Source organism: Herpailurus yagouaroundi, unplaced genomic scaffold (genome assembly GCF_014898765.1).
Source record: "Herpailurus yagouaroundi ecotype Mexico unplaced genomic scaffold, PumYag 77, whole genome shotgun sequence".
NCBI classification, from domain to species: domain Eukaryota; kingdom Metazoa; phylum Chordata; class Mammalia; order Carnivora; family Felidae; genus Herpailurus; species Herpailurus yagouaroundi.
This window is the reverse complement of record NW_024412388.1, coordinates 73,722,615-73,744,390: the sequence shown is the minus strand read 5'-3', so window position 1 is coordinate 73,744,390 and position 21,776 is coordinate 73,722,615. Positions and strand designations below refer to the sequence as shown.

At 33.9% G+C, this 21,776-nt stretch overlaps 1 protein-coding gene across 1 annotated transcript; it reads right to left on the bottom strand.

Moving 5' to 3' along the window:
- Positions 1–611: 611 nt before the first annotated feature.
- On the bottom strand, positions 612–20,790 carry LOC121027416 (calcium-activated chloride channel regulator 1-like). Its single transcript, XM_040470865.1, has 14 exons — positions 20,632–20,790; positions 19,474–19,614; positions 19,129–19,276; positions 18,663–18,771; positions 16,248–16,428; positions 12,233–12,460; positions 11,183–11,407; positions 8,607–8,784; positions 7,658–7,758; positions 7,081–7,305; positions 6,521–6,791; positions 5,584–5,754; positions 4,811–5,050; positions 612–1,194 (listed from the first exon to the last, which is right to left on the bottom strand). The coding sequence occupies exons 1-14, from the start codon at positions 20,788–20,790 to the stop codon at positions 854–856; spliced, it is 2,718 nt and encodes a 905-aa protein (XP_040326799.1). The 3' UTR covers positions 612–853.
- Positions 20,791–21,776: the final 986 nt, after the last annotated feature.

The following is a 21,776-nucleotide window of genomic DNA, read 5'->3' as shown; positions in this document are numbered from 1 at the left end:
TCACCATTTAAGTGGTTATTTTCATTATATCAGTTCCTCACGATACCACATGCACATTATATTTTGTGGTTATTTTTTGTTGTAACAGGTCAAATTTGTTTATCTCTGATGCTATGAAAATATTCATTAATTTTTTCCTTTTGTCCCCTCTATGCTCTACCTTTTACCCCCATGACTTACTCCATACCTGGAAGCCTGTATTTCCCACTCCCCTTTACCCATTTTGCCTATTCCCGTACTCCCCTATATTTGTTAATTTTGTTTAACAAAATATCTACTATGTGTCAGGTACCATTCTAGAAGCTGAGGATATAGCATTGAAAAAAAAAAAAATCCCTGTCCCGATGGGGCATCATGGTGATGATATTCTTAGGACCTAACAATGGTCTCAGGATATAAGTAGAACTTTATTATGATGTTTCCTATAGTTTATGTAAACATGAAATATTCATAAGCAAGAATAAAGCCTAAATAATTCTGCTATAAAATTATTCCTGTTGTGGATAAATACATTTTTTTCAAAGGGCTTAGGTAAATTCTGATTTTGTTACTACATCAAGTTAATTTGTAACACACTTTGAAAATGTTTCTTAAAACACCCTTAAGTAAAATATGCATTTTCTTTTTATATTGAGTTAATAAATGGATTTTTCAAAGATAGGAAATGGTATATTCATTTTGATTTACATTTAACAACTAATCACTATTAATGAACTCAAACAGGAAATTTACAACTTTTGTACATTTCTATTACACAGAGTTTTGTAATAAACAAGCATTGCAAATTAAGTTCTAAATAAATGTTAACCGAGTATGTATAGCATTGAATTTTATTTCTAATACATTTTGTAGTTTAAAATATAGATAAAACCACAGCTAATCCTAAAATTGCCAAACTGGTTGCAGAAGTCTTGGTACCCAGGGCAGGGACACTGGATTCCTGTGGAGGAATAAACTTGATTGCTTGTGCAATGTTAGAAACCTCTGAAGTGAGATTAGCCTCATGGATGGCTTGAATTGCAAAATAGATTTTGGTGCCATTTTCTATTTTAAAAGGTTCTGGTTTAAATTCAAAAACTTCTATTGAGCCAGCCTCCTTAGGTGTCAGACTAGAAGTATTCACTAAAGTAGCATTGTCAAAATCTTCTTGGAGATCCTGGAAATGCTTACTTATTCTTATAATATAGCTGTTGGCTGGAAAAAAAATAGAAATTTCATGTATATTAAAATCACTAGGATGCCGTATTACCACCACACTGTCTTACATTTAGGGGCCTATCAGAAACACACACTAGGATTTGGGTATAGAAATTGCAGATGTAGATTTTATCTGGTCATTCCATCTTAATACAAAAATGCCCATTCGAAGGGGCACCCCACTGTTTAGAGTAGTGCTATCAACAATAGCCAAATTATGGAAAGAGCCCAAATGTCCATCAACTGATGAATGGATAAAGAAGGTGAGGTATATATACACAATGAAATATTACTTGGTGATAAAAAAGAATGAAATCTTGCCATTTGCAATAATGTGGATGGAACTAGAGTGCATTATGCTAAGCGAAATAAGTCAGTCAAGAGAAAGACAAATATCACATGATTTCACTCATATGTGGAATTTGAGAAACTTAATAGATGATCATAGGGGAAGGGAAGGAAAAGTAAGATAAAAACACAGAGGAAGGCAAACCATAAGAGACTCTTGAATACAGAGAATAACTAAGGGGTGATGGGGGCTGGGGGTGGGTGGGATAAATGGTTGATGGGCATTAAGGAGGGCACTTAATGGGGATGAGCATTGAGTGTTATATGTAAGTGATGAATCACTGGGTTCTACTCCTAAAGCCAAGATTATACTGTATATTGACTAACTTGAGAATTAAAAAAAAAAAAAAAGCAAATATGCGAGCAATTTTTATCTAGTTATCTAATCACAAAAAATTAATTCAAAATCATATAGTACTAAAAAATGAAATCTAGGTTTTTTTTTAAGAAATAGAAATATAAGGAGCTAAATCTATTTTTAGAACAAGGATCACAATAACGCTCAAGTCTAGGAAAGACATCCAGTATTCCACATCTGTGTTATTTCTCATTAAGCTGAAAGGAAGGACTAGAAGGGAGAGTAGACATCAGTAGTATGGGGGACAGGGATAAGGATAAAGGGCAAAAGGAAGAAGAGAGGCTAGAATGTGTACTAGTTAAAATGTGCTTAAGAGCTAGGCAGACTTTGATTAGTACCCCAATTCTACTACTTTCTAGTTGTGTAACAAAGAAAAATATATTTAACCTTTTTACCTTCAGTTTTCTTATGTATAAAATGGAAATTCAATCATTCAATTCATTTAAATATTTATTGAATGCCTAGTACTTGACTGGTAAGAATTATATAAGATAATGCATGAAAAGTGTTTAGCAAAGTGTCTGGGACCTAAATGTTTGAAATATTAGTTATTATAACTGTTACTTTGTCAAGAAAAGAAAGGAAGATCCTGACATATTTTTTTATTCCCAAATGCTTTTAGAGATCTACCAGAGCTATCGATATAAAAAATATATTCTCATATTCCAAAATGCCATGAACAGTAAGAACATCACATGTCTTTGTTTGAAGTGAAAACTATTTTATCATGAAATGTTGAAGGTGTTTTAAGTGTGTGGTGAATAACTTCGATTTCGTGGTTTTAATAAAAATTCAGACCCTCTGTCTTAGCATTCTAGTTTTTTGGTAATAGGCCTGATCAATCCATTTTACTACTCTTCACATATACCTTGCATTCCAATTAGGTGGGTCTGTTTATCTATCTAACCTTTATTTTTAATTCAGATATTTTATTATGAATTCTTGCTTTTTTTGAACTTGATCATATTATTTGGTCTGACTCCCTGAATGTGCCTCCCTCTCCCTACTTATGCAAATTGTACTCATTCTTCAAGGCCCAACAGGAAGCCCAATGTCTTCATGAAGACTTGTTCACATATCTTATCCACTCAGATGACTCCTATTGCACAGAATGGAGTTTTCCATATTATTTTATGGAGGTTCAATTTATCTTTTTAATTTGATTATATTCTTGAGGACAAAGAGTAGGTTTTACATTCCTTTTTTTTATCAACTAGAGTATGTGGCACAGTGTTGGGTTCGTATTTGACCTCCTGTTGACCAACAATATAGTTATTAAGTTGATGCCCAAAATAATTGAATTAGAGAATTATAAAATATTAGAATTACATCAACTTGTTTTAATATTTCTAGGTCACCTAGTAATTTTTATATTTGACAGATATGGAAATTGGGTCCCTGAGAATTTAAGTACTTCATTGGAGATTATGTAGATATTCATTTATTCTTTAAGAATGAGATACTGCTACTACCTTCTTTTGCAATGCTTGATGGTTAACATTTGATAGCAACTACAACCTCTTCTTATTTGTCACAAGGAAAGATAGAGATTAGGTCCACCTAATTTTAGGCATTTGTGGTTAAACATAGTGAAGTTCTTTCTCTCCCAGTGTCCATATGTAATGCATTCTTCCTTCTTTTAGTTCCTATAATCAGCATTATGAACCAATCTTGAACTGAAGACTTGGTCTTGACTGAATTCAATTCGGAACTAAACATTTGGTCAGGTAATTTTATGTGTGGCTTTTTCAGTGCAGGTATTTTTTAAAATTTTATTCTGCCATAATTTTAAGGATCATAGCATGAAAAACTAATATATTTCAGAAGTTGTCATGATAAGAGTTTTCAACACTGAAGTACAAAAGAGCTCTTTTTGCATATTCTATGTTTCCTTTGTTTTTTTAGAATGATTTTTTCCTTATGTAATATGATAAAAAGAAATACAGCTTTGAAAAATGCTGTATAGGAAATGAAAGACTAAAAGGCATCTTTTCTTTTGAGAGGCTTTATCTCATATCGATATTGATAATTTTCCAACCTTAAAGGGAAAATAGCAAGATTGGCTTTATCTCATAAGAATCTACTAGTCTAGCACAATACTGGAATATGATAGGCATTCAATAAATACTAATTAAATTCAGTTTAAAGTATAGATAAAAGTTCCTTACCTTTCAGAAATGAGGGCAATTTATTAGAAGGAACTTTGAATGAATGAGCTATTTCAGCTTTCAACTTTATTCAGTCCATGGCCAAGTCTCTTCTAGCTGGTGAGTTTCCCTGCATGTGATCCTCTCTCTCCATGGGACACCTTCACTTAACTTGGCTAACTTTTCTCATTCTTTAAAAGTTAGGTCAGGGATAGTCTTCCCTAGGAAGTTATGATGTACCTTGTGATCTGAACCCCCAACCAGGAGTTTCTGGCCTTCCAATGGACTGCCATTACTTGCAGAAAGTGTCTTCTGCACTCAACTGACTGTTGAGAGTAGGGATTATGTCTTAGGAACTTAGTACTGTGTTTGAAAATTCAACAAAAGATCAATGAATAAAATTATACAAGTACATAAACACTTAGAAAATCTTTTCTTTGTTAGGGAGAAGAAAATGCAACAGAAAGGTGTGAGCAGTCTTCTCAAAGTCATTTCTAAGACAATTCATATTGTGAGAGGCTGTTTGACCCAACAGAATTGAAAAGAGCGGGTTAGATTTCCAAGTTATTAAACATAGAAATAGTTTGGGCCAGTTCATTGTCTCTTGGAGCTTCAATTTTTCCATCTGAAAGTAGGTGAGTAATGGCTCATAATAAACACTCTATACATGTTATTTATAAATAGGACATTAGGAAATTCTTAGCAGATGAAAGCCAAAGGGATTTCTTTGTCATATTTTAAAACATAATTTGAAACTTACCTTTTCCTTTATCAAGGACATTGCCAGGGGCAGTCCATGAAAGTTGAATTTGATCTCCTTTAAACTTAGCCTCAAGATCTGTGATTTTACCGGGTGGGAACACATGAGTATGACTACCAGCAGGAGGAGCTCCTGATACAATAAATGACCCTCCAGAGCTTAGTCTGCTGAAGTCTTCTACTTCAGCTTCTGCCATGTCATCACTGACATCAGGCCTGGGTGGGTTCAGTACAATTTTACCTGCCAAAAAAAGTAATTTTGTGACTTTTCATAATGCTGTTTCTTTATCTTGTAATCTCATCTTGCAGCTGTAGAGGGTTAATATTGATTGATGGCAGACATTGAGAAGTAACAGCTTTTAGTGAAAAAAGCTTGTTTTATTGGTGTCATTTAAAAGTTGAGCAGACATTAGACAATATTAGAACTATCTCTTAACATATCTGTATTTATTACTTAACTGTAAACTCTTTGAGGACAAGGATCGTGTCTTATAAAGCTTTGTAGCTCAAGCCTCTAGCACAGTGGTTGTCACCTAGGGAGGTGCTCAGTCATTTTTTTTCATGTGAATGAAATGAACTGAGGGGGATGTAAACAAAACATATTGGAAGCATAGTCTTGTGTTAGGTCTATTAACATGAATATGGTTTTGAAATACACAGATGATTATATATATAACTGTATGCTTCTGTTTTCCATAGTACATGATAATTTCAGTGCTTGCCATATGTAACTTATCTAAACAAATGACACATTTCGATCTTAATGACACTTACCATTTTCAAGGTAGCCTGGCATATATAAAGCTCTGTTCTGTTTTTGTCTTAAACTTAGTCTAGCTGTGTTTTTTTTTGCCTGGGCATGTACTTTTAAACTGTATCTACCATTTCCATGGAAATCTGTGAAATATCTTGAGTAGATGCCATCATTCTTCACAGTATCAGCACCTAGATAATACAATGTAATAAAATGTAATAATTAGCCATTCAACAGAGTAACAATGACAGTCCTAACTGTTCATGAGCACTAATGTTAGCAATAATTTTGGAAATGAGTAGAAGTACATGAACCCTGGAATCAGTCTGCTTGGGTTCAAAGACTGGCTTGGCTACTCGCTAACCTTTAACCTTGGAAAAGTAATTCATAGTAAGTATTCAATTAACATTAGCTATTATTATATCATATAGGAATCTTAAAATAAGGAAAATGTAAACTGAAGAAACATATGCAAAACATTGACACTAATGAAAATGGAGAAAAATTGTACTCAAGTTCCATGGGGCAAGTAAAACTGTTCATAAGATGTAAAGAAAATAAATATGCTCATATCTATGCCTGGTCAAGATAACTGGGTAGAAAGTACTAAAAACATTAAAATCAAATTTGATTTACTTAAAATTGATTCATTCGCATTATTTCTTTTTTTTTTTTTTTAACGTTTATTTATTTTTGAGACAGAGAGAGACAGAGCACGGACGGGGGAGGGGCAGAGAGAGAGGGAGACACAGAATCGGAAGCAGGCTCCAGGCTCTGAGCCATCAGCCCAGAGCCCGATGTGGGGCTCGAACTCACGGACCATGAGATCGTGACCTGAGCTGAAGTCGGACGCTTAACCGACTGAGCCACCCAGGCGCCCCCATTCACGTTATTTCTAAGTTACCTGACTGTAGTAGGATTTTAGGTTCAGTGGAAGTTGATGCAGATTCTTATTACCTGCACCATTGTCCCAGAGCTCCAGTATTACTTGATGTCCATCTTCACTTTCTATAATGGCTGTTACGTTGATTCCCAGAACAGGCAAAAACCCTTGACTGACTTGTGCGTAAACAATCATTGGGCTAGGGTAATGTGTTGTACTTTGGCTCATGTGAGCAGTTGCAATTACTGGGAGTGTAGTAGGACTTCTTGCTCGAGTAGTCATTGTCACTGTTAGCACTTGAGATTTGGCTTGTTTATTTAGAAGGTGGTAAGTCCAAGTACCTGTCTGAAAATCCAACATATCTATTTGAGAGCTTCTGTGGTATTTTCCTATTCTTGTTTGGAATACAAAATTATTTAGAAATTTAAGCAGGGCAATAGTAATGGTTTTTGATATTCAATTTTATAAGCTAGTAAATAGTATAGATATGAATCTCTTACCATTCTACTTGGCTTCTTTTTTTTATGACAGATGATCTGTCACTGCTTTAATATTGACAATGTAGTACATGTTATCTTCATTTTTTCCCCTCAAAATTGATTGATAAATCATGGAGAAAAAAGAATATTCTTACCTCTGCAATTCCTGGTATTCGAAGACGGGCAGACCGAATATTTAGTTTATCTTCTTTGAAATCTGAGGTTTCATATCTTGTTCCTTTTGGATCTTGGAGAAGAATTCCTGGCTTTTGTATTGTCCACGTGACAACAAAGAAAGTGTCATTTCCAATTGTACTATCCACAGGCACTGTACCATTTATCCATTTCTTTCCTGTAATAGTCAAGCTTTTACTTTCCAACTGTTATGTAAATAAAACAAAGAACACAGAGAACAAATTTGTTAATAAAATTAGTTAATAAAATTTCAAAGTTTTGTCAGTTCAGAGTAATTCTAAATTTATAAGATTTCAGTAAAATAATTACTTTGAAGAATGTTGCAAATAAAAGCATTTGTAGTTATAGATAATAGAAGAATCAAAAGAAAAGATGGCTATAAGTGTCACAAAAAAAGGAAAAACAGTAAGAATGTTTTTCTCTACCCCTGAAATATTTTCAGGCAAAAATTATTTATTACAGAAGGAGATGACTACTTAGGATAATGGAGATTTATTACAAATGTGAAAAGGCAAGTAATTTTTCTCAGATACCAACCTGAATAGCCTGCTGAGTGATGCTGCCACTTCTAGATGAAATTCTACTGAAAGCATCAGTGAGGCCATTTATGTCTTTATTGGCATAAAAGCGATGTCCTCCTAAAATGGAATTGTATTTACTTTTATAATATTAATTTTAATTGGGAAAATCATACTTGTTCTTGTGCTGTTATCAATAAAATTTGAAGAAAACTTAAAGAACTGGCCAAATATTATTGTTTTTAGATCACTCATTAGATATAAAGGCCTGCCACAGTAACAAAGCTGATCTAATCACTCAATAATGTTATAAAGATGAAACTTAAGACAATTTTTTGAACTGGCTGCTTATTTTTTGTTGTGACTAAAGTATACTAAAGTAATTTAGAGAATGACAATTTAGAATTAAGTAAAAATTAAGTGAGAAAATAAATCATATAGGAAGTAACAAAAAGAGAAATTACTTAGGCATAAGGAATGGAAAAGGATGGATTGCTGAGGGTAAAAATTGGTAATCAGTACTTTATCTATAGCCTTGGGCAAATTGTTTGTACTCTGTAGGATTCCATTTCTTCTTCTATGAATTAGGGCTATCTGAACCTGGACCGTAGGGTTGAACATGACAAATATGAGCAAGAATTTTGGAATCACAGTCGAAGAAGTCATTAATAACCATGGAGAAAGAAATTTCGATTTGGTGATTTTGGTAGAAAGTGGTGAGAAGTGAATGAAGACAGTAAATGTTGACTTAATATTAGAAGAAACTGGTATAGGTAGGAATGCAGAGAGGTGGCGGGGGAGGGGAGAGAGGAAAGATTAATTTGAAAGAGAAGGACAAGGAAGGGACAAAGATTAATTTTTAGGATAGGAAAATTTTCAGCAGTTTTGTGGTTTAAAGGAGAAAGAACTCTTGGAATGGGAGAGACTGAAAATGTATTTTCTATTCAAGCCACATTCCAAAGGTTTACCTGTCATATTTGACAGTGTCTCCAGTTCTTTGGCAGCAGCAGGTCCCAGAGCAATAGTGTGGATGATCGCACCACTTTGCTTTACCTCCTCAAAGCATAAGTTTATTTGATTATCTTCCCCATCTGTTAGTAATACGATCTCAGAACCAGAAGTACTCTGGTTACTCTGGATAATTGCCTGGTAGTGAAAAATCAGATTGTTAGTTATAGAATGTCATATCTAAATCAATTTAAAATAAGAATAAGCCTGTTATTTAGTCTTCGAGAAGTCTTTAGGCCCATGCATCAGAGTAGGCAAAAGGAAACTTTTTTTGCATTGTCGTTCCAGGCTGAGTTGGCATGGAAATAAGTGTATTGTGTAAATGGTCTTTTAGGTTTTCAAAGACAGAGTGTTAACCGTTCTTCTAATCCTTTCAATATACATTCAAGCTACCCAAGAAAGGAGAATAAAACACTTAGAACAACGCCTAGCAAATAGTACTAAGTGAATGTTGTTATTATTGTTTTCCAGGAGATGCTTGGGGTGGAGGCAAATGACCCAGGCGATTTTGGCAGCACACTAGACAGCACTTGCAAAGTCATGACTAAAGGCAGGTATGCAAAGTTAAATGATAAGCCTTTTTATGTATTTTAGTTGATTATTGAAGGATCTCAGGATTTCCTGGGGAAAAAAACCCAACAACATAAAGTAGGAAGTTTCTAAATTTATCAAGTATTACAAGTTTTGTTTGTTTGTTTGTTTTTGTCTTTTCCTGACTTCTAGTAAGAGTTCAAGTCTTTAGTCAGACAAATTGGGAGTAAATTCTCGTTCCGCCATTTGCTAAATAGAATAGCTAGAGTTTAGTTCTCCACCCCCCTCCTCCCATAACTCAGTGTAGTGATTAGCTTTTTGGATTTGGGGGTAAGAACAGGTTTTGAATCCGAGACTTGCCAGTTACTGACTATGTGATCTTAAGAACAATGTTTAATTACTCTGAACCTCAGTTTCCTTACGTACAAAATAGGTGTAGTAATAATACCTGACTGGAAACATAATGGTAAGGATAAATAAGATCATACATGTAAAGTATTTAACATAGGCAATAAGGTAGTTAGTATATGCTGAATAAATTTTAGCTATTGTGATTATGATTATGATCATGATTATCTAAAAAAATGCTTATATATTGCTATGTTTAATTATAAAAGTAATTAAGAGGTATTCATAACTGAATGTGATTTGACATAATCTATTTAGCAATAGACTCTGTGGTCAAAAGATCATAAGATGTATATCAAAATACATTAAGAAAAACATACCAACCAATATGTGCAAACATTATGACACAGTCCCAAGATATATTACTGTCATATTTTTGAACTGAATAGACATAGATAAGAATTATGTCTATTATAGTAATAGGAATCCTTTCTTGAGCACTTACTTATTTTACATAATTCTCACAAATAAATGAGTTAGGTATTATTGTTTTCCACATTTCCTTATTTGAGTAAACTGAGATTTTCTGAGTGGATAACTTACCCAAGGTCATTTAGGTAATAAATAATAGAGCCAGAATCCTAGGTTTGTCTAAATTCAGAGCTTGTGTTTATCCTTAAACTGATATGCTTTATAAAAAATAGACTCTATGAGAAAGCTGAGAGATGGTATTAGTTAGTGGCCTGGAAAAGAGTAATAATCTCCACTTTCAGGTGAAGCAATGGGAGGATCAGTGAAGCGAAGTTTTTGTGACTTAAAAAATGATATTAGGGGTACCTGGGTGGTTCAGTCAGTTAGCGACCGACTCTTGACTTCTGTTCAGTCATGATATCGCGTTTGTGAGTTTGAGTCCCGCATAGGACTCTGTGCTGATGGTGCGGAGCCTGACTGGGATTCTGTCTCCCTCTCTGTCTGCCCCTCCCTGCTTGCTTTCTCTCTCTCTTTCTCAAAATAAATAAAAATAAACTTAAAAAAATGACAATAAATAGGCTTAGATAGAGGCTATCTTAGGTTGGAAGAAATTCAAATGCATACCATAAAGGCAGTTTAATAAAGTGCTCAAAAATTTCTCCCAATATTTTATTCCACAATTTTCATTTCTTTAAACTTCCACCTGTGTATCTTGGGTTTGGTCCTATACTGCTTGAGGAACTACCTCTACCTTTGTGATTTTTAATTGTCAACTTAACTCAATGAACTAAGGTTTTCTTTATCCATAACATAGAAATATTGCTAAATTCCCTCTTCCCTGCACAGTCTCCGCCACAGCATTATTGTCCACTCATAGAAGTTCAGGCTGTGGCAGTGTTAAAGAAATGGGGAGCTCCTTAAGGAAATCACGGTGATTATGTGTGCACTGGATTTTCCCCCTTATTTAACCACTCCCATTGCAACTCAGTACCTCAAGAGTGTGCTGGTGGAATGATCACATTCAGAGAGGCTCCAGATGTAAACCACAGGTGGTATGTTATTTAGATATTATAAATTATTTAGATAAGGGCCCTGTGAGCTCATGACCCTTTTTAAAAGATAGTGGGACAAAAAGAAAAGCAATGGTAAATGGCAAATGGTATTTGGAAAAGCATTTTTATTTTACCTGGAATCCTGCTGAGAGACCACTGCAAATTGAAGTTCCACCATCAGCTGCTTGAGGCAGGTTTGCCGTGATCTTTTCATAAGCATTCTCATCGGTTATATTTGTTAGATAATTTTGGATTGTAGCATAACTTTCAAATGTGACCATCCCAACCAAGGATCCCTTTTCTATAATTTGAATCAAGTATAGTTCTACTGCTTGATTCATTCGAAAGAGACGGTCTTCCTGTAAGAAAAAGATGTCTGCATAACTTCTGAGTCTCAAGTCTTAACAGATTGGTGAAAGACAAAGTTGTTCATGGGCCAGAGATCATAATAGTAATTGATTACTGTATTTTAGAATTTAACTCCTTTATTTTATTAAGAAGAAATAATGTTGAAGAAAAAATTTAAAAATCAATTATGTTATGCTTAGAAAAGCCTTTAAAATCTATGCCTTTTTATTTAACAGTTTTATTTATATGCAAGAATTCCTGCTAAGAAAATAATTTAAAAATGCATACAAAGATGTTCACTGCAACATAATTTTTAACACTAATAAGTTGAAAACTCTAAAATGTCCAATAACAGGAGGTTATTTGACTAAGTTGCAGTATATGCATATGATACAACCATTAAAAATTATATCATTAAATCATTTTTTCCATAGAGAGTGTTCAAGGTATAGTAAGTAAAAAAATCACATTATACTATATAAAATATAATAACATTTTTGAGGAAAAACAAATACACTAACAGAAAAATGACTGGAATGACATATGTTCAATGGTGGCAGTATGTATAAATTTTTTTGTCCATTTACATTGTTTCTAGTTTGTTAGGCCTAAAAGTTAAAGAATAAACATAATCCATACTCCAATTATCTTTACATAACAATTATTTTCATTTTAGTGTATTATCTTCTAGTACTTGTTCATATAGAATCACTGTACTAAACTTAGAGTAATAAATATATATTTTAGTTAGTTTAGTAGAACTAAACCTAAGATTAAACTATGTTTCTAGTAGCTCAAATACTTAATTTAAGAGAGCTAACAAATAAATGTCTTACTGAGTCCATACTTCCAGATTTATCAAGTACCAAACAGACTACTCGCTGTTTAGACTTCAGCAATGAAAATGTAGGATGAGGTGGTGAATCTGTTCCTGTCATGGGAGGTGCATTCTGAAAATCATCAGAATCCTTAATTACATCCCATGTGCTTCTGCGATTGCACATTTTGTTTTGTAGGTTTGGAGCTTCCATATTGTGTGTTTCTGCTGTACAAAATTCAGTTACCTGGAAAAAAATCGATGAGAAGACACTATTACAATAATTGGTAATCACTACTTTCCATTCCAAATATGCAGCTGGTTTCCATATACATCCTCCACAGATTTCACCTCCTGACAATTAAAAATTATGCTGTAATCTAACAATCTGACATCCATTTTGCATACCTCAGTAGAGAGGAAGCAAGGTGAAACCATCACTGGAAAGTTTTTTGGTGATCCTTTTAGGTGTAGGGAGATCGTAGAAGAGGCGGGAGTGTGGTGACTCCCACTGCTTAAGCTAACTTCTTATTTTCCCTTCTGAACTCCTGGGTGACTCAAGCTTGAATTAGTTTAATGGAAAAGGGACTGGATTTGCCGTGATTTCTAGCTGCCCTTTAAAAGTGGGATAAAGAAAATGACCTTCTTTAATTGCCCAAGTGTTTTCTGTATCTTTATAGTTGACCAAAAAACTTGAGAACAGATATTTTAACAAACTGGATTGTTACTGGCTCCAGTGAACTCTGGCATAAAATAATACTCCTGACAAAGTAATGAAAATATAGGGAGAAAATGAGGAAATGTGATCGCTTTTCTTGCAGTTGCAAGTGGTGAGTTGTATCCAGTAATTCTGCCAAATGATGTTTCCTTACTATTGAATCTGTGAAAATCCTCCAAGTTTTGAAAACTTTGTAACTTGGAAAAATTCTCCCATAAGCTAGTGCAGCATTCAGGAAGGAATTCATCTTGCAATAAGCCTCAGCTTATTAGAAATATTTTTATAAATTTATTTTTATTTTTCTGAGACAGAGAGAGACAGAGCATAAGTGGGGGAGGGGCAGAGAGAGAGGGAGACAAAGAATCCAAAGCAGGCTTCAGGCTGTGAGCTGTCAGCACAGAGCCCACGCAGGGCTCAAACTCACAAATCGTGAGATCATGGCCTGAGCCGAAGTAGGTCGCTCAACCGACTGAGCCACCCAGGCGCCCCTCAATATTTTTATACATTTAAAAATGCCCTCCCGATATAGTCTCCAGATGTAAGCTCAAGTTTAGAACTAAATTATTAAATTTGAATACTTTTTATTTAAGTTTTAAGATTTTGTTTTCCTTCTCATATGGAGGACTTACATTTACTATAGAATGATTTACATTTCCCAGAAGGGGTTTATTGGATGGGAGAAAAACACAGGGTCAGTCAAAGTGGTGACTGAGAAGCAAGTCTTGCTGAAATGAAATGCCTGTCAAATCTGGGCCCTCTTTCCCCTGCCACTGCCACTGCCACTGCCACTGCCTTTATTTGCAGACTTCATGTTCTTTTATCTGCCTACGGCCATGGCCTTCTGACCAGTCTCTCTACCTCCTCAATCATCTCACTCTGTTTTCCCCTGCACTATTAGTATGGTTATCTTCCTGAAAGAATTAAGCTGATCATATCACCAGTCTGAAACTAGTTAGATAAAATCCAAACACCTTAGCTTTGTAGGTCCCAGTTCCTTCTTTCAATCTGGCTTCCTGGTCGTTGCTCACCATGCTCTGCTTATACCACACTGAATTTTTTCCTGTTCTTAGAGTATGCTAGAAATTTTCACAAGGGTCTCTGCTAACCCAAGTGGGAAAAGGGACAGGAGATTTTGTGCACATTAGAAAAGGACCTGTTTTCAAGTTTTTGGTTTTGTTTTATTTTGTTTCAACAGCTATTTACTTGAAAATTAGTCCAATAAATATTAAACTTTTTAGTGACCATGATGCAGATAATTTGGGCAGTGCTCAACTGTGTAATCATGCATGGTATCCCTGAACTTTTTCCCATTCTTTGCTTTTATAAACTTTTGTTCCCCCTAAAATAGCCCTTCCTGTTCCTGCTTTGGCAAATTCATACTCATTCTTTTTCAAATACAGTTTTTTTTCATCTCTTTAGGAACCATTTTCTGACCTCCATTTGATGTTTGCTGTGCTCTCACAGAACTTGGCTCATAAATCTTTCTCTCTGTATGTATTATTATATCTCTACCTTTCTCATTAAATTGAGTCACTTAGGAACAGTTATCTTTAATTATTTCTGTATTTCCAGCTCCTAACACAGTGTTGGGCATGATGTGGGATTCGAAGTTTCAGGGAAGGAAATCATGGAATTGAGCATTCGGTATTTCAAATCATATCTCTTTTGGGTCTGAGTTTATGCCTTGAATACAGATGCTATGCAATTCATTTAATCTATGTTATGATAATTAGAAATTAGTGTTATTCTGGACAAGATGTTCAGCATTTATCTCTGAGACATGGCTTATATAATTAAATGCCTTCCATATTTCAGCTACATGATATTTTTCATTATTATTTATGTCTCAGGTAGGCAGCATGAGTTATCTCCTTGACAGATGCTTTTGAGATTTATAGCTTGGTACAGACAGTACATATTCCAATTATCCTCTTGTGTCACCTGATCTGATGTCTATTTGGATGTTGAATTCTTTGGCTAGCCTTTGCAGATCCAGATTCAGCAGGTTAAAATGAATTTTCTTGGCTTGTGTTCCAACTATTTCCAGGAGGGAGCTTTATTAGACTGGAAAACAACTTCTACTTCAATATCTAATTGAGTTCATTTAAGAGTTTTAGAAGAAAATATCAGATCTTTATTTTTACTCAAGTTCTTCATCATTAATGCCATAGGCTCTAAAACAATTTTAAATTTTATTGGAAATAATAGGTCTTTCCAACCTCTACCTATGGAAGTATTTGTTGCTAGTGATTTAGTATATTGAAATTTACTTCTTTTAAATAAGTTAGTCTTACTTTCTAGAGCCGGTATGCTTTATTTTGACTTGTTTTTGATAACTTTCATATTTAAAAATCTTTTTTACATGTTTAGAAACCTTCATTAGGTAACTATAATATGTATATGTTTACATTAATTGAGACTGGACATATCTAGGGTAAGAGACAATTGACTATTATCCAAATATCTTATACGTTAAAACAATAAAACTTTAAAAATTTATTTTGTACTCACCTTGTGCTGAGCACCATGATCATGCTTTATTTATACTGCCTCTTATAAACCTAACAACAATGGCATCATGAAGTGTTATAATTCCCATTTATGAGAAGAGAAAACTAAATCTAAGATTCAGCAAATTGCTTACAATGACCCAGTTTGAAAGTGGTCGACTGCATTTTGATATCAAGTCTTTCTGACTCCAAGGCACCTGTTCTTATCTGCCACGTTTTATACATTGAAACCAGATATTTCAGGTCAAACATTAGCTTTAAAACTTGAATTATTTTGTTACTATTTTATAATTGGTCAGACTGGTAACTGTGAAATTTTCCCTTAATTTTTTATGTAGAGCCATGTACATTTGCACATTATCACTTTGCAATAGCTTGATGTACTTTAGTGTGAAGGTAATAGAAAATCTAGAATGCCAGTACATTTCCAAAGCTATAGAATGAATTACTTTAGGAAAGTAGTATGACCAGCACTTAGAAGAGAGAATTAAGAGCAAGGTTATAGTTCTAGAACTACACAAATCCATGGAAGTCAAATGAAAGAAGGGATGTTGTAAGAAATTGTGTGACATCAATGAAAAGGGTACAGTTCTACTTGTGAAGAAGAGAAGCCGGTTAATAAAAAAAGGTGGACTCATTTCCAGACACACCTTGACACAGGCTGGAGAAAATGGCCATTAATTAATTGTCTGCATGATCTCCCTCATTTCTGTTAGTATACATAATTTCATAGTTCTAAATCCAGCTTCCATAAATGCTTTTTCCTGAAGTGTTCCTTTGTGACACTAGAAAAAGAAGGTACTTACAGAACTGAGACTTTGCATAAACATTATGGAGTCCTTTGCAGTCTGGGATTTTTCTGGGATGAATGTACACTTTGCTTCATACAGCCCTGTCAATGAGTCACGCCTGCATGGCCTTGTTATACAGCTGCCTCCCTGACATTCCTTGAAAACCACATTAATGCCAGTAATATGAGTTGAACATCTATGATGAAAGAATTAAATTACATTTACATATAAAGACCAGAAATCACGAAAAAAGACTAACATCCTAAAATCTCTCCTTAATGATAATTGCTATAGATCACGGACAAACATTTCATTTTGACAGAGTAGGCACAGTGTTCTACCCCTATTTACAATTGTTGTCAACAAGAACAATGATTCCATTTCATATTTATTAACATTCATTGCTCACTAATGTGACCAATAAGTCTATTATCCGTGTGACCTTGAGCTAAAGATAATTCCTAAGCTATAGGGATGTTGTAAAGATTAAATGAGTTAAGAGATATAGAGGAGTTGCTTCATAGTGGGAATGAGGGAGTCAACATTATGCTGAAAACCCTCTTAAATTTCTATGTATGAAACACACACACAAATATTGCTATATAGATGTATACATATATACATATATGCGTGTGTACCATACGTACAAAACCACATGTGGTTTTGTGTTTATAGCATCTTGAAATTTACATTTTGAAAACCATTGAGCTAGATTGAAGGAAGAAATAAAAATAAACCCTACATGGAAATGCTTGTGCATTCAAACAAACCATTTAGTCTTTATGATAAGTAAGATAATTGTGAAGTCCTTGGCAAGGAGTGGGAGATGGGGTATGGGTAAAAGATTCTAAAGAATGCCTGTTTATCTGTAGTATTTACTTTTATTCTGCATTAATATTACGTGTCATGATATTAATCTACTTTGATATATTTTTTGGTATTATAAGAATTAAAGAAGATGGTGAGTCATATATTCCAAGATGGTTAGCTCTAGAGTAAGCCTGAAAATTAAACTTACACTGTCTCAAAAGTACCTGGCACACAGTTGGAGTTCATATCTTTTTTTATGACTGATAAGAAAACTTACTCATTTTTCATTGACTTATCAAAAATTTGTTGTTTGATACATTTGTTTACCTTTTACTTTGTGCCAGGCCCAAGGCTAGGGGATTAAAAAATCCTCAAGGATATTAAAGTCTAGTGTGGAAAATAAAATTACACAGACCACTGCTACTCAGTGTGAGAGAAACCCATGTGTACTGCTTGGGGATACTCTCACATATGACCCCAAATGTTGGGAGAGGCAAAAGGCCCTTGGGGAAAAAAACGTTTAAACTGAGTCTGGAAGAATGAACAAACATTGTTTAGATAAGAGAGGTGGTTCAGGGAGGAGTTGCATGGCATGAGAACTCTGTCTGCATGAGAATCTAGGCAGCTTAGTGGGGATAAAGCAAACAACATGAAAGATATGGGGAGAGGCATGTTTCTCTCACACCTCTTTTCTCTAATATTTTTTTTTTTTATCCAAAGGACTTATTTCCAGTTACACTGATTTCTATTGTTCTTTATTTAAAAAAAATTTTTATTGTTTATTTATTATTATTAAGAGACAGAGACAGAGCATGAGTATGGGAGGGGCAGAGAGAGGAGAAGACACAGAATCTGAAGCAGGCTGCAGGCTCTGAGCTGTCAGCACAGAGCCTGATGCAGGGCTTGAACTCACAAACTGTGAAATCATGACCTGAGCCAAAGTTGGATGCTTAACCGACAGAGCTACCCATGCACCCCTCTATTGTTCTTTAATACTCTTTAAATACTCCGTATTTAAATATCTCATCTATTTTTTAATAGGACCTGTCTAGATCTACCCAGAATTATATTTATATTTAAAGAATATAATAATAATAATAATAATAATAATAATAATAATATATTTATGTTTCAAAAGTCATTTACTCACTTATCCTTATGAAAAGTACTTTTTTCAGCTTAAGATTAAATGAAAAATAAAATATATATAACATGAAGCTCTAGTAGGTTAACTGAGTTCCATGAAACAGATTCACCTTAAAGAGTTATGAATCAAATGGAATAAAAGATTGGGAAAAATAAAAGATTGGGTAGAAACTTGAACTCCAGTTCTCAGATATCTCAAGGTTTAGGCTACAACTTTTTCCTTTCTCCTCTGGCAATAACATATTTTAGTACAATTCCCATGAATACTGAAATGAGTCCCAATTCCTGATTGATCTAGATTCCTAGATAGAATCCCCAGAAATATTTGGACATATACATATTGGGCGAGGTTGGATATTGCAATTAACTAAATGAACATTCAATCACCAAGATAGCCTTTGTTTGCCAAGTATAGAAAATTTAGAAGTCATAAGTGAAAAGTTTTGAAAACAAATTTGTTCAATACAATGATACCTTGTTGCTTCAATAGTGTTCCTTCTAGAAATATAGAATGGCTGATCCACGTTATACTCATCAAATATTCCCCATCGGAGATGGGCCCACTCATGGACAAACACTCTGCCTATAAAAGAATATTGCCATTCATAAATTTATATTTACAATATTTTAATACAGTGTCCATGTAATTTACATCTCCCTACCCCATATCCATAGCATCATTGAGTCAAAGAACTTTAGAGATTGACACCTTTCATTAGGTCAAAAATGTTGAAATGGGTTAGTATCAAGGAATGACTAAATTTATTATTGACAGACACACAAAGAAGTGTAATTATGTTAAACATAACTACTATATTTCCAGACAAAGGTATTAATCAGTACTTATTTCTCTCTTTTTAATTCTTTAAAAATATTAATCATAGCGTTATATTTGTTTCCAACGGAAATACAAGTAGAAGAATAAAATAGCTATCCCTACCTCGGGACCCATAGATAGGCAAATTATTAGTCAACAAGAAGTTTGGAGTAAAATGTATATATTTTCCTTTTTCCCCACATTGTCCATATTGAAGTGTATAGGGATCATCTCCATATTTTAGGTAAGGATTAGCAACTATGACATCTGCCTAAAAAGCAGAGGAACAAACCAAAACATCACAAGAGTGCTAGAAACAAAGATTTATTCTATCTCAATTAACACAAGCAATATTTCTAATTTAATTACTAAAGTAGTGATTAGGAATTACTAAAAAAAATTTGAGTGTTAATTTTTAGGAAGCACAGGAAGAAAAAAGCAATGTAAGAGCTAGATAAAATACTCTACCTGGTCATATGATTCTTGTTTTGGCATTAAGTACTCAGATTTTGACTTCCAGGTCATTGGAATTAAAATGCTTACATTCCTGAAATAAACTCTTCGTTTGGTGGCATGAAATAGGTAAGTAGAAGCTTCGGTTACCATTTCCTGAAGAAATTAAAAATATATTGTAACAATTTCACAGTGAAATAAGCATGAAAGTATATACACAAACAAGAAGAAGCAAATCTAAGCTCCCTTTCTCCAAATATTTTGGCAAAGATTAATTGAAAAATACGTTGAATTTTACTTGGTCTCTTTTTCTGTAAACTCCTCATTTCCATATGCTCAAAAATCAATGCTATTTTCTACCTATCCAGACCTACATTCACTGTTATGGATTAGAGAGGGGAATAAGAGTTCTGGGTGAGATATAAAGGTGATAAAAGACTTGGAGCCTGTTGGCAAGTTGCTTATTTAATCAAAGAGAGGTGCTTACAATCGGGTTGAAAGTTTGAAGTTTAGTAGATTTTATACTTGTTAATTGAAAAAAACCAGTTTGCTAGATTTATTTTGTGTTACCCTTATGCAACAAGGGTAATAATTTACCTCATAGGGATATTGAAGAGATCAAAAGGGATAGTATATATTAAAATGCTATATATATAAAGTGTTTTATTATACTGACTAATCCCAATAAAATTAAGAAGCAAATCAACTTCAAAGAATATGCAATATTTTCTTCAAAATCAAATACATCAAAGTTTTAAAATGTTTTAGAGTTGAACAAGTATGAAAACTGAAAAAATGTATAATGACAATCTAGCGCTTCAGTGTAGGTTAACTATTTAAACAAAAAAGTAACTTTATAAAGGTAAAACTTGGAAAGAATTCTTCACTAGCTCTAAAGTCTTTCTGTTAAACAAGTTGAAAAAATATTGTGGCTTGGCCTTTTAATAATTTATTAGGGGAATGACTAATACTATTAATATGTGCTAAATCATACTTAAACTAAGCAAATATTAATCTTGACAGTTTAGATACATACTACATAAATGATGACTACTGTCAAAGCAATTTTGGAAAGTTACAACTCTGTGCGAGCATGTGTATGTGTCTTGGCAACATGGATGGAAAATACTTACTGAAATTAAAATAAGTGGATAATAAAATTTTCTCTCTTACCTTTATGTTTTGAATGAGTTTTTCATCTTCTGGTACACTAGGGTTAATGGCAATGACAACACCATCATATCCATTCTTATTTAAATGTACCATTGAGCTTTTCATTCCAGGCAAGAGATGTAAAGCTAGGAATAGAATAGCATACAGACTGAGCACCATTTTTGCATGTTACAATAAACCTTGTGGAAATGCAAGGAGAGTATTTATGTATGTCCTTAACTCAGGAATTTGAATCTAGCCCAAAATATTTGCATAAATATAACATGATGAATTACTAAAACATATTGATGAACTTCCTTATCTTACTTCCTCATCCTAAAGATTTAAGTTGTTAAGTAGCAATGGAGATTATGCTGAACACATTTATCATACTTTCTAAAACAGCTTAAGTCTTAAGTACTCACCGAATTGAGTAATTCCTTATATTGTGTAGTTGTCATTCTCATTATGGTGGTTAGTCATCGTCGTCATCCTCATCATCAAGAAATTGTCAAATCCTGGGATCTTTTTATAGAAAAGCACTCTATGGAAGGATGAGGAAGTGAAATAAGAAGCTCCAGGAAAAAGCAGGTAAAAAACGTTTGTTTAAAAAACAAAACAAAACAAAACAAAACGAATGAAAGAACTGGAATGGGAGTGGCAATGAATTAGGGTTTACCTTCTTCCTGTAGATGAGAGTGACATAATCACAGTAGTCAGGGACAACTATGGGTCAAGAGGAAAATGGGTTTTTGGTTACCTTCTGTGATGGCTACTTGTGTATCTCAGTTTTCAAGAAGCAGTGGATGCTTTAAGTCTTATATATATAACTTGACAATTTACTGTGCTTTAATTGAGATTTCTCTTTTGGACTGAACACAAATCTGCCCATGTCCCTTAGCTTAAAATAGTTGTACACATAACATTGTGAGCTGGCTTTGGAGTCAGATGAATCTAAGCCTGACTGTTGCCTTGGTCACTGACAGGCACTCGATCCTTAATAACAGGGTGTGGTTCTTTGGAAATCACTTCATACAAGAGTCCTGGCACCTAATGAGAACTCACTAAATATTAGCCATTATTATTAAACATTATATATTATATTATGAATACAAAGCTTCTTGTAAATTTTTGCCAATTCTGTGTTTTCATTGGATTCTTTTATA

Excerpts from the sequence above, each read along its gene's own strand:
- LOC121027416 (XM_040470865.1), bottom strand. The coding sequence starts at position 20,790 with ATGGTGCTCAGTCTGTATGCTATTCTATTCCTAGCTTTACATCTCTTG. Across the intron at positions 7,306-7,657 it reads TCACTCAGCAGGCTATTCAG|TTGGAAAGTAAAAGCTTGAC; the intron begins GTTGGTATCTGA and ends TTTACATAACAG. Across the intron at positions 5,755-6,520 it reads GCTCTGGGACAATGGTGCAG|GTGCTGATACTGTGAAGAAT; the intron begins GTAATAAGAATC and ends TGTATTATCTAG.